This window comes from Oncorhynchus gorbuscha, linkage group LG03 (genome assembly GCF_021184085.1).
Source record: "Oncorhynchus gorbuscha isolate QuinsamMale2020 ecotype Even-year linkage group LG03, OgorEven_v1.0, whole genome shotgun sequence".
In the NCBI taxonomy this organism is placed as follows: Eukaryota; Metazoa; Chordata; class Actinopteri; order Salmoniformes; family Salmonidae; genus Oncorhynchus; species Oncorhynchus gorbuscha.
This window is the reverse complement of record NC_060175.1, coordinates 25484694-25497931: the sequence shown is the minus strand read 5'-3', so window position 1 is coordinate 25497931 and position 13238 is coordinate 25484694. Positions and strand designations below refer to the sequence as shown.

Here is a 13238-nt window from a genome sequence, read left to right as displayed (position 1 = left end):
TTCACCATTGTTTAAAATAATAACACAGCATATCAATCTGGATTCTAGGATAATCATCGAGAGAGAACAGTGGAGAATGCAGCGCTACCATTGCCATGGGTTGGCTCTTATGAGAGTTGTCTCCCCAAATGGTACCTTTGTCCCTACATAGTGCACTACTTTTGACCAGAGGCTTATGTGGTCGAAAGTAGTGCACTATACTGTACACAAACAAATCACACTGTGGTAAAAAGGCCTATTGCTCTGGTCATATTGAACACTGTGATAAAAAAGCATATTGCTCCGGTCATATTGAACACTGTGGTAAAAAAGCATATTGCTCCGGTCATATTGAACACTGTGGTAAAAAAAGCATATTGCTCCTGTCATATTGAACACTGTGGTAAAAAGCATATTGCTCCGGTCATATTGAACACTGTGGTAAAAAGCATATTGCTCCGGTCATATTGAACACTGTGGTAAAAAAGCATATTGCTCCGGTCATATTGAACACTGTGATAGAAAAGCATATTGCTCCGGTCATATTGAACACTGTGGTAAAAAAGCATATTGCTCCGGTCATATTGAACACTGTGGTAAAAAAGCATATTGCTCCTGTCATATTGAACACTGTGGTAAAAAGCACATTGCTCCGGTCATATTGAACACTGTGGTAAAAAGCATATTGCTCCGGTCATATTGAACACTGTGGTAAAAAAGCATATTGCTCCGGTCATATTGAACACTGTGGTAAAAAAGCATATTGCTCCAGTCATATTGAACACTGTGGTAAAAAAGCATATTGCTCCGGTCATATTGAACACTGTGGTAAAAAAGCATATTGCTCCGGTCATATTGAACACTGTGGTAAAAAAGCATATTGCTCCTGTCATATTGAACACTGTGGTAAAAAAGAAATATTGCTCCGGTCATATTGAACACTGTGGTAAAAAAGCATATTGCTCCGGTCATATTGAACACTGTGGTAAAAAGCATATTGCTCCGGTCATATTGAACACTGTGGTAAAAAAGCATATTGCTCCTGTCATATTGAACACTGTGGTAAAAAGGTCTATAGTGTCAGTGGTCAGCAGAAAAATAGCTATTCTGCTGCTTGTGAGCAGTGGTGTTTTCACTGCTGTGACAAGATGGTAACTGGCATAGGGATATTTAGTATGCTGAAATGGCCCGCCTCTGATCGCTCTGTTTATGTGTGCATCTGTGTCTGTCTGTCCGTCCGTGTTTGTGTCCGTCCGTGTGTGTGTGTGTCTGTTCATGTGTGTGTGTGTGTGTGTGTGTGTGTGTGTGTGTGTGTGTGTGTGTGTGTGTGTGTGTGTGTGTGTGTGTGTGTGTGTGTGTGTGTGTGTGTGTGTGTGTGTGTGTGTGTGTGTGTGTGTGTGTGTGTGTGTGTGTGTGTACGTACATGAACGCATGATTTTAAGCATGTGTGTCTGTGTTCCAATCCAGGCAGATGGTAAATCAATCTGACCAGTTTAGCTCATTGCTACACAGCCAAGTGGCCCTGACCTGAAGACATATGATGTAGGAGAAGCACCACAATATGCTATACCTAAAACACAGCAACACAGTTTCCAGTTACAAAAAAAGCAAAAGGGTAAAAATAAAAAACAGAACACGATTGATATATATATATTTATAATTTGGCAGCTTCCTTTGTCTGCAGCTCTGCAGTGCTTAGTGCCAAGTGGTATATGTTCAGAAGGATTGCCCACCATGCCACCATACCAACCCACAGCACGGTGTCCTTGTCCTGCAAGCAGATTCATTCCTGACCCTCCACCAGCGGCTCTTCCCAGCTCCGCCGCCAGGTTGCACAGGAAAACTAGGTTAGCCATCTTCAAAGGATGAGCAGGGAAGAAACTAAAGCAACTATGGGAAGATTCAGAGGGGCTGTGCTTTATCTCAGCGTGAGACAGACCAATGACAGACCAATGGCGGCAAAGCTTTTTGGCTTTAAACAGACAGTACATCGTGGCAGACTGTCTATTCACTGTGACTGATAAAAAACGGAGAAAAACACTGACTGTGTACAGACTCAGTAAGCAAAGCCTGGCCTTATAAACCAGCCGTCATAGACAAATCTCAGAGAGGACAGGTTGTGCTCACTCTGCCCTGACACAGCTGCATTTTCTCCAACATTGCCAATTTTCTTTCCCAAAATTGAAAACAAACACAACAAATTTGAAACCAAAACAGAGAGGGAGAAAATCAATCTACTGGGAATAAAAAAAAAACTTTTGTGCCACATTAGCTGCTAAATATGTAGCTTTTTACAACACACGTAGGGACAAACAGTGGAACGACAAACCAGAGCAATAACATTGCCAATTGTCTTTATCACTATTTAATTATTGTCCTTGTTCATTTGTTACTGTAGTGTCCCATTAATTGTTACTACTCATTGAGTATTATTGTTTGTCCTATTGTTATCTATCTGCGTCATCATTGATTTGATGCGTGTTTATATGTTTGCTTTGGCAATGAGAGAGAGAGAGAGAGAGAGAGAGAGAGAGAGAGAGAGAGAGAGAGAGAGAGAGAGAGAGAGAGAGAGAGAGAGTCATGCCTCTGAATTGTCAAGACTGATCAATCTATCACTTCACATTGTAACCCAGTCTAATCTTCCATTATACTGTACTTCAGTTGAAGGAAAAACAAATCAGTTCAAAGCTTCCTGAGGATATGCCGTTGGGATAGCAACCATTAAAACTGCAATTTGTAACTTTTTAGGAAATGTGTGTTGTAGATCTGTAATTTTAATTGAAAGCAAGTCTAAGGTAGATCTGTTCTATGTGCTCTTGTCACGGTTCATGAATCCACTGCCTCCCTCTCTCTTTCTCTCTCTTTCTCTCTCTCTCTCTCTCTCTCTCTCTCTCTCTCTCTCTCTCTCTCTCTCTCTCTCTCTCTCTCTCTCTCTCCCGTGTTGGTGTGGGCGTGGTTCCCAATCTCGGCCTGATTGTCTGCGCCAGCTGTAACCACTTATCTTCCCTTTATATGTTCTGTAACCAGTGTTTCTTGTTGTCAGATCGTTGTTACTTCCCTGAGGTTGTGTCGTGTGTCTGTGCTCTTCTCTCGCCGCCCTTGTGTGGATTATCTGCTGTGCTCCTTCCTACCCATCCGGACACACTCCCCTGGATTTCTCAGCACGCTATCATCGGAAGATGCGCCCTAGTCCCTGGGTCGGATTCCGTCTGAGTACAGTCTGTCTGTCCTGTTGCTGCTGTAAACTGTATTCATTAAACCATCGTTGCTTGCATCTTGCATTCGCCTCTGTATTGTCACAGAACGATCTGACCTGACCATGGATGCAGCGAGTTCAACAAGTCTGACCGAATTCATTTCCCGCAGTATCACGAGAATGGATCAACAAGAGGAGAACATCTCCAGCACAGGTCGGGCAGTACAAGCCCTTGCGACGCAGGTATCCCAGCTGACCCAACAATTACAACATCTGAGGGGTTCCGCTGCGCCACCTACACCGGCAGTTCAACCCGCCCCACCAGAGCCGGATTCCCAGCTAGAGCCACGGCTACCGACATCAGAGGGTTATTCAGGTGATCCTGACTATTGCAGAGCTTTTCTTACGAGATGTTCCATGCATTTCTCGCTGACCTTCGCCAAGGAGACCGTTCAGTATCGGAATACTCCATCCAATTCCGAACTCTGGCCGCAGAGTGTCAGTGGAACGAGGAGGCGCAGTGGGACATGTTCCTGCATGGGCTGGAGGACCGGATCCAGAAGGAGATTTATGTTCTGGACCTTCCCAGGAGTTTAAATGGACTAGTGGAACTAGCCTTGAGGGTCGACGCTCGTCTGAGTCGTATTGGCCGCCGAGCATGCCCTAACAGACCGTATAACGACACAGACGGCGGGCATGCCAGCGGCGGGAACACGGCCAGTTCAGCCTCCGCTCACGAACCCATGCAGCTGGGGAGAGCTCGCCTCTCCCGGGAAGAGAGGGAGAGGCGGAGATCCCAAGGACTCTGTCTCTACTGTGGTAGAGCGGGCCACTTTATCCACTCCTGCCCGGTAAAAGATCAGGCCCGGTAGTAAACATGAGACTACTATCGGGTGGTGTCACCACAGAGAAGACCTCATCATCTACTCTCCTCCCGGTAAGACTAAGATGGGCCACCCACACGCACGACACCCAAGCCTTACTGGACTCAGGAGCAGAGGGTAATTTCATGGACTTCAAGCTCGCTCACAAACTCCAGATTCCTATCACCTCACTCACGCACAAGATATCCGTCAACGCTCTCAATGGTCAAGAACTCCCCAACATTTCTCACACCACTGAACCTATCACACTCATCACTTCTGGCAATCACACTGAGACACTATCATTTCTACTCATGGACTCACTCCTTGCACCATTAGTTCTCGGCCACCCTTGGCTCACCCAACACAACCCCAGAGTTGACTGGGGTCATAACTCTATATCCATGTGGAGTAACAAGTGTCTTGAGTCCTGTTTAGTGTCTGCCTGATCGTCTGTGTCTGATTCTGTGTTTCTAGAGGAGGCAGTGGATTTGTCTAACGTGCCCGTTGAATACCTCGACCTGAAGGAGGTGTTCAGTAAGTCCCGTGCTGCTTCTCTTCCTCCGCATCGTCCCTATGACTGTGCAATATAATTATTGCCAGGTGAGTCTCCGCCTAAAGGCAAGTTATATTCACTCTCTGTTCCTGAGAGGGAGGCTATGGAGAGATACATCTCTGATTCTCTGGCATCTGGATTCATTCGTCCTTCCTCTTCTCCAGCGGGGGCGGGGTTCTTCTTTGTGGGGAAGAAGGACGGATCTCTGCGTCCTTGCATTGATTACCGTGGGTTGAATAACATCACAGTGAAGAATACCTATCCCTTACCGTTGATGTCCTCAGCCTTTGAAAGGTTACAGGGAGCATCCGTGTTCACTAAGTTGGATTTACGTAATGCATATCATTTGGTTCGCATAAGGGGGGCGAATGGAAGACCGCATTTAACACCCCCAGAGGGCACTTCGAATATTTGGTCATGCCTTTTGGGCTATCCAACTCCCCAGCGGTTTTCCAGGCACTCGTCAATGACGTGCTGAGAGATATGATTGATCAGTTCACATATGTTTACCTGGATGACATACTGATTTTTTCTTCTCTCCAGGAACATGTTCAGCACGTCAGACGAGTGCTTCAGAGGTTGTTGGAGAATGGACTTTTTGTCAAGGCGGAGAAATGCATTTTTCATGCACAATCCGTTCCATTCCTAGGTTACATCGTCTCGACTGAAGGTATTCGCATGGATCCTGACAAGGTTAAGGCTGTGGTGGATTGGCCAAGCCCAGATTCCCGTAAGGCCCTACAGAGGTTTCTGGGATTCGCCAATTTCTACCGGCGTTTCGTTCGCAACTTTAGTCAGATAGTCGCTCCTCTTACCGCCTTAACCTCCCCCAGAGTGACGTTCAGGTGGTCCGATACAGCCGAGGCTGCATTCGCCAAACTCAAGAGCCGCTTTGTTTCGGCTCCCATCCTCATAGCTCCCGATCCCTCGCGTCAGTTCGTAGTAGAGGTGGACGCTTCAGAGGTGGGGGTAGGTGCGGTACTTTCCCAACGTTCCTCTTCTGACGTCAAGATGCACCCTTGTGCGTTCCTTTCCCATCGGTTATCACCTGCGGAACGCAACTACGACATTGGCAACAGAGAGTTGTTGGCAGTGAAGTTAGCACTGGAGGAGTGGCGCCATTGGTTAGAGGGTTTGGGGGTACCTTTTATAGTTTGGACCGATCACAAAAATTTGGAATATATCAGAACCGCCAAGCGACTCAACTCCAGGCAGGCGCGGTGGGCACTCTTTTTCGTATGTTTTGACTTCTCTCTCTCGTATCGCCCGGGTTCCAAGAATGTCAAACCCGATTCCCTTTCTCGCATTTTTGACCATTCCGAACACCCATCCACTCCCGAGTGCATCCTACCCGGGACCCTAGTGGTATCCACACTCACATGGGAGGTTGAATCGAGGGTCAAAACGGCCTTAGATGGGGTAACGCCTCCGCCCGGTTGCCCGCCTAATCGGTTGTTTGTGTCGGAGGGGTGTCGGTCCGATGTTATTCGGTGGGGGCATTGCTCCAATGTAGCGTGTCATCCAGGAGTCAGCCGCACTAGCTTTTTGGTTAAGCAACGCTTTTGGTGGCCACTGATGGCTCGTGACATTCACAGTTTTGTCTTGTGGCTTGCTCGGTTTGTGCCACTGGGAAGACTTCTAATCGACCCCCAGATGGGTTACTCCAACCGCTGTCGGTCCCTTCGAGACCCTGGTCCCACATGGCGCTAGATTTTGTTACCGCCCTCCCGCCCTCCCAGGGCAAGACGGTTGTGTTGACCGTGGTGGACCGGTTCTCGAAGGCGGCTCACTTTATTCCCTTGCCTAAATTACCATCTGCCAAGGAGACAGCGGTAGCTGTCGTGGATCACGTCTTTCGCTTACATGGCCTGCCGATGGACATAGTTTCTGACAGGGGGCCCCAATTTGTGTCCAAGTTTTGGCAAAAGTTTTGTAGGTTACTGGGAGCGAGTGTCAGCCTGTCTTCAGGGTTTCATCCCCAGAGCAACGGTCAAACGGAGAGGGCCAACCAAGATTTGGAGAGAGTGTTGCGATGTTTGGTTTCTAAGAATCCCTCTTCCTGGAGTCAACAACTCTCTATGGTTGAGTACGCTCACAATTCGTTGCCAGTGGCAGCTACGGGTCTCTCTCCGTTTGAGTGTAGTTTAGGTTACCAGCCACCTATCTTTCCCAGTACGGAGTCCGAGGTCACTGTCCCTTCCGCTCACGCTTTCATCCAGAGGTGCCGTCACGCATGGAGCAGAGCCCGTGAGACTCTTCTCCGGGTGGGGGCGCGCACCAAGGCTAAGGCCGATCGCCACCGGTCGAAGCCTCCGGTATACATGTTGGCCAAAGAGTGTAGCTTTCTACTAAGAACATTCCACTCCGATCCGTTTCGAACAAGCTTGCCCCCAAATTTATCGGCCCGTTCAAAGTCACCAGGATCATTAGTCCGGTGGCGGTCCGGCTCAAGCTTCCTCCGGCGTATAGGAGAATTCTTCCTACCTTTCATGTGTCTAAAATAAAACCTGTGTTTCAGGCACGTATTAACCCGCCGGTCCCGGTTCCCCCGCCGCCACGACTTGTTGATGGGGAACCCACCTTTTCTGTCAATCGTATTTTGGACTCTAGATGGAGGGGACGCGGATTCTAGTACCTGGTGGACTGGGAGGGTTACGGCCCGGAGGAGAGAAGTTGGGTACCTGCTAGGGACATTCTGGATCACTCCCTTATCGATGATTTCAATCGACAGGTAAATTCGCCTGGGAACGCCAAGAAGGCGTTCCTAGGGGGGGGGTATTGTCACGGTTCATGAATCCACTGCCTCCCTCTCTCTTTCTCTCTCTCTCTCTCTCTCTCTGTCTCTCCCGTGTTTGTGGGCGTGGTTCCCAATCTCGGCCTGATTGTCTGCGCCAGCTGTAACCACTTATCTTCCCTTTATATGTTCTGTAACCAGTGTTTCTTGTTGTCAGATCGTTGTTACTTCCCTGAGGTTGTGTCGTGTGTCTGTGCTCTTCTCTCGCCACCCTTGTGTGGATTATCTGCTGTGCTCCTTCCTACCCATCCGGACACACTCCCCTGGATTTCTCAGCACGCTATCATCGGAAGATGCGCCCTAGTCCCTGGGTCGGATTCCGTCTGAGTACAGTCTGTCTGTCCTGTTGCTGCTGTAAACTGTATTCATTAAACCATCGTTGCTTGCATCTTGCATCCGCCTCTGTATTGTCACAGCTCTATTTTGATTCCTCCTATTCTGAAATTTTGTTTTGCGTCTCTTACTTTTGGTTTTGTACACCAACTTCAAACCACAGAAAACACTATTTTTGGTTATGGAAAATATATTATATTCTTGACGGTTTTGTCACATAAACTGAAATTAGGCGGAGTATTAGAATGTGATCTACCAGGAAATGGCACAATAATTTATGTGCAGTGCATCTGTAAAATGCTATACAACATAAATTACGAAGAAAACAGTAAGATGATACTTCTTCTCTCAGGGAGAAATTAAGCCGTTTCAACAATTCATTGGATTCTGAGGGCCACGTGCATTAAATCGAAATGGGAGAGAATGAGACCATTCACTTAAGTGTGGTTACTAATGCATTAAATTATGAGGAAATGTAAATGTAAATGTATCTGAGCTCTGGCTCCGAATGCTTCCTGTGATCAGACTTTTAATCAAGCTCCTGGAAGAAGAATATATTAGCACGGCTATCTGCTCTCTAGGTCTCAGTGTTGTACAAGTGAAGTATCGCTGTGGGTAGAAGAGTTATATCCGACACAAGCACACTGGTGTCCACCATTGTCCTCGAGCAATCTCAACATGTCACTCCTCATAGGAAGGAGATCGAAGTGCTGGCTCTCTAAGCTCCGGGCTGTAAGATAGGCCTGTGATTTACCAGCTTTGGGTTTGTGCGATCTCCCTCTTGAAAATAAGTGTCAGGTGCATGTTATTTTATATTATTTCACCAAATGGAAACCTGATGAAGGCTGTTTCAGCCTAAATACAAGAACAGGAAGAGCCTGTTTGAAAGTAAAACATGCCTTCTAGTCAAGGTGTTAAACCTGGGCCCATATCCACAAATTGACTCAGAGTAAGAGTGCTGATTGAGGATCAGTTCGACCATGCATTATAATCTAAAAGGAAAACCTGATCTTAAGTCAGCCCTCCTACATGGTTATTGATTATTGCATTGTTGGGTTTTGAGTTTGCAAGAAAGGCATTTCACTGTACTTGTGCATGTGACATTAAAACTTGAAATGCTTGAGATGCTTGAAAAATACAGTTGGTCTCTAAAACGTGGAGTGATTCTATAAACCCATATTGATCTGTGACCTTGCTACTGCGTGAGAGTAAGGAGACAGGAGACTTTCCACTGTATCTGTACAGCTGCAGGCATAGCCTGAACAACAGTAACACATGCTGGACTGTTCTTGGCCTTGATTGTTTGTTGTAAACCCGGCAGGCAAAACTGTCTGCAATGACATCAGTCTCTGGTTGTGATGTCACCAGTCAGTTTTGCCCACTGGGAAAGTAGTGGTCTTTTTTACCAGCGATATACACACACATAGATGCGTCAGAAATGGACCCTAGTCAAAAGCAGTGCAGGGAATAGGGAACCATTTCGGATGCAACCATATTTCACAGTGATGTGTACACACACACCCTCCCTCTACTAACGCCTGCTCTTACCTGGCAGGCGTTGTAGAGCAGCTGGTGCTCAAATTTCTTGATACCCAGAATGTTCTGGAACATCTCGTAGAGCTGGTCCTTGCTGAGGATGAGCTCTGAGGCGGCGCTGGCCGTCATGCGCTGCTGGGCTTTGCGTGGGTCCTCGTCCCCGCGGTAGATGGTGTCGAACTTGGCCATCCAGGAGCTGAGCACTGTCTCCTTACTCAGGCCGTCGATCTCAGGCAGGCTGCGGACACGCTTCTCAATGTGCCTCTTGAACACCTCCCTGCAGTCATTGGCTGAGAAGCCCCCGCTCTGGACCATCTTGGCAACGCGGTCGCTCTTCAGGAACACCTGCGGTCACAGAGAGACATGTTGGAAAGGATAGATAACCGCACACTGTTGAAAACATCCAGAAGAAATACAAAAGTGAGGTTTAAATGGCAAAATTATATTTATTCGGACAGATGCCCCAAAATGTGCTCAGCGCAATAATAAATTCAAGTGAAAGGATATATTTTTTTGTTGACTTAACCAATCATCAGTGTGATAAAGGGCACCCACACCTGGCTCATATACATTTTGATTACATCACGTAGGTAAATGAAAGTAGAGCATCTGAAGTTATAATGCCACAGAGAGAAAGAGAGCAATGTGATGTCAATGACTGTCTTGTAACAGAGTAGAGACAGAAAGTCTCTACTGCTGTTGCAGCTACAGATACTAGTAGGTGTTTAATTTATATTGTTCTTTTCAGTACAAAGAATAGCAAAGCATGAAAAGTGGTGAACCGATATAAAATAAAAACATATTTCCACGTTTGCACCTGAAGGCACTTGGAAAGCAAACAGCAGAAAATGGAGGTATGAATAGACACCAACCAGGTCTGCTGAGATAATATCATTTATAATAACACAACTGAAATATTTACACTGCTACTATAAGAGGCTAAGAGGCTATCTAACTACCGCAAATAAACTATGATAAACTATGATAAACTATACCCACTGAGGACACACTGTCTGAATCAACATTGTTTCTAAGTAATTTCAAGAATTCATTTGAACCTTGAAGGATTACAATGACTTTGAACCAACATTGAATTGCCCGCGTGCCAAGTGGGTATTGTGATTGCATATGGGTACCATCCAAAATAAAGGAAACACCAACATAAAGTGTTTTATCAAGGCATTGGGTCACCTCTAGCTGCCATAATAGCTTCAATGAGTAAATTCATAGATTCTACAAGTGTCTGGAACTCTATTGGAGGGATGTGACACCATTCTTCCATGAGAAATTGTTGATGGTGGTGGAAAACGCTGTCTGGGGCACCACTCCAGAATCTCCCATAGGTGTTCATTTGGGTTGAGATCTGGTGACTGAGACACACACACACACATAAAACACATTAAATGTCCCTATGCTCCTTTGAGACCACCCTTTAAAATTCACAGATCCATTCATTTAGCCATGGCAGCCAAAATAATGGCAACTTGGAATTTTTATACATGACCCTAAGCATGATGGAATGTTAATTGCTTAATTAAATCAGGTACCACATCTGTGTGGAAGCATTTCTTTAAAAAAAATATGCTGAACAAGCATACAGTTGAAGTTTGATATACATACACCTTAGCCAAATATATTTATACTCAGTTTTTCACAACTCCTGACATTAAATCCTAGTAAAAATTCCCTCTTAGGTCAGTTAAGATCACCACTTTCTTTTCAGAATGTGAAATGTCAGAATAATAGTAGAGAGAATGATTTATTTCAGCTTTTATTTCCTTCATCACATTCTACGTGGGTCAGAAGTTTACAAACACTCAATTAGTATTTGGTAGCATTGCCGTTAAATTGTTTAACTCTGGTCTTCCACAAGCTTCCCACAATAAGTTGGGTGAATTTTGGCCCATTCCTCCTGACAGAGCTGGTGTAACTGAGTTAGGTTTGTAGGCCTCCTTGCTCACAAACTTTTTCAGATCTTCCCAAAAATTTTCTATAGGATTGAGGTCAGGGCTTTGTGATGGCCACTCCAATATCTTGACTTTATTGTCCTTAAGCCATTTTGCCACAACTTTGGAAGTATGCTTGTGGTCATTGCCCATTTGGAAGACCCATTTGCGACCAATCTTTTACTTCCTGACTGACATCTTGACATGTTGCTTCAATATATCCACATAGTTATCCTGCCTCATGATGCCATCTATTTTGTGAAGTGCACCAATCCCTCCTGCAGCAAAGCACCCCCACAACATGATGCTGTCATCCCCGTGCTTCACGGTCGAGATGGTATTCTTCGGCTTGCAAGCTCCACCCTTTTTCCTCCAAACATAACGATTGTCATTATGGCCAAACAGTTTCATTTTTGTTCCATCAGACCAGAGGATATTTCTCCAAAAAGTACAATCTTTGTCCCCTTGTGCAGTTTCAAACCGTAGTCTGGCATTTTTATGGCGGTTTTGGAGCAGTGGCTTCTTCCTTGCAGAGCGACCTTTCAAGGTTATGTCTATATAGGACTCATCTTACTGTGGATATAGATACTTTTGTACCTGTTTCCTCCAGCATCTTCACAAGGTCGTTTGGTGTTGTTCTGGGATTGATTTGCACTTTTCGCATAAAGGTAGGTTAATCTCTAGTGGACAGAACTCGTCTCCTTTCTGTGCGGTATGACAGCTGCGTGGTCCCATGGTGTTTATACATGCATACTGTAGTTTGTACAGATGAACGTAGTGCCTTCAGGCATTTGGAAATTGCTTCCTCAGTGAACCAGACTCGTGGATGTCTACAATTTGTTTTCTGAGGTGTTGGCTGATTTCTTGTGATTTTCCCATGATGTCAAGCAAATAGGCACTGAGCTTGAAGCTAAGCCTTGAAATACATCCACAGGTACACCTCCAATTCATTCAAATTATGTAAATTAGCTTATCAGAAGCTTCTAAAGCCATGACATCATTAAAACATAAACATCAAGCTGTTTAAAGGCACAGTCAACTTAGTGTATGTAAACTTCTGACCCACTGGAATTGTGATAAAAATACTGTTGCGATAAAAATACTGAACAAAAATATAAACACAACATGCAACAATTTCAAAGATTGTACTGAGTTACAGTTCATATAAGGAACAGAATTGAAATAAATGAATTAGTCCTTAATCTATGGATTTCACATGACTGGGAATACAGATAAGCATCTGTTGGTCACAGATACCTTAAAAAAAAGATTGGGTGTGGATCAGAAAACTAGTCAGTATCTGGTGTGACTACCATTTGCCTCAAGCAGCGCGACACATCTCACCTTGCATAGAGGTAATCAGAATGTTGATTGTGGCCTGTGGAATGTTGTCCCACTCCTCTTCAATGTCTGTACGAAGTTGCTCGATATTGGCGGGAACTGGAACACGCTGTCGTACACGTCAATCCAGAACATCCCAAACATGCTCAATTGGTGACATGTCTGGTGAGTATTCAGGCCATGGAAGAACTGGGATATTTTCCAGCTTCCAGGAACTGTTTACAGACCTTTGCGAAATGGGGCCGTGCATTATCATGCTGAAACATGAGGTGATGGCGGCGGATGAATGGCACGACAATGGGCCTCAGGATCTCATCACGGTATCTCTGTGCATAAAATAGTTAATCGATAAAACGCAATTGTGTTTGTTGTTCGTAGCTTATGCCTGCCAAAATCATGACCCACCACCACCATGGGGAACACTGTTCACAACGTTGACATCAGCAAACCGCTCGCATACACAACGCCATACAAGCTGTCTGCCATCTGCCCGGTACAGTTGAAACTGGGATTAATCCGTGAAGAGCACACTTCTTCAGCGTGCCAGTGGCTATCGAAGCATTTGCCCACTGAAGTCTGTTACAATGTCGAACTGGAGTCTGGTCAAGACCCTGGTGAGGACGACGAGCACACACATGAGCTTCCTTGAAACAGTTTCTGACAGTTTGTGCAGAAATTCTTCAGTTGTGCAAAC

At 45.5% G+C, this 13238-nt stretch overlaps 1 protein-coding gene across 12 annotated transcripts in view; it reads right to left on the bottom strand.

The window, feature by feature from the left end:
• Positions 1-13238, bottom strand: part of LOC124029232 (calcium-dependent secretion activator 1-like) — a 176884-nt gene that overhangs the window by 92869 nt on the left and 70777 nt on the right. For all 12 annotated transcript variants that reach the window (XM_046341047.1, XM_046341052.1, XM_046341056.1 and 9 more), the window contains exon 3: positions 9270-9602. In XM_046341047.1, coding sequence (XP_046197003.1) covers positions 9270-9602 — 333 coding nt within the window. The remainder of the gene's footprint in view (positions 1-9269; positions 9603-13238) is intronic.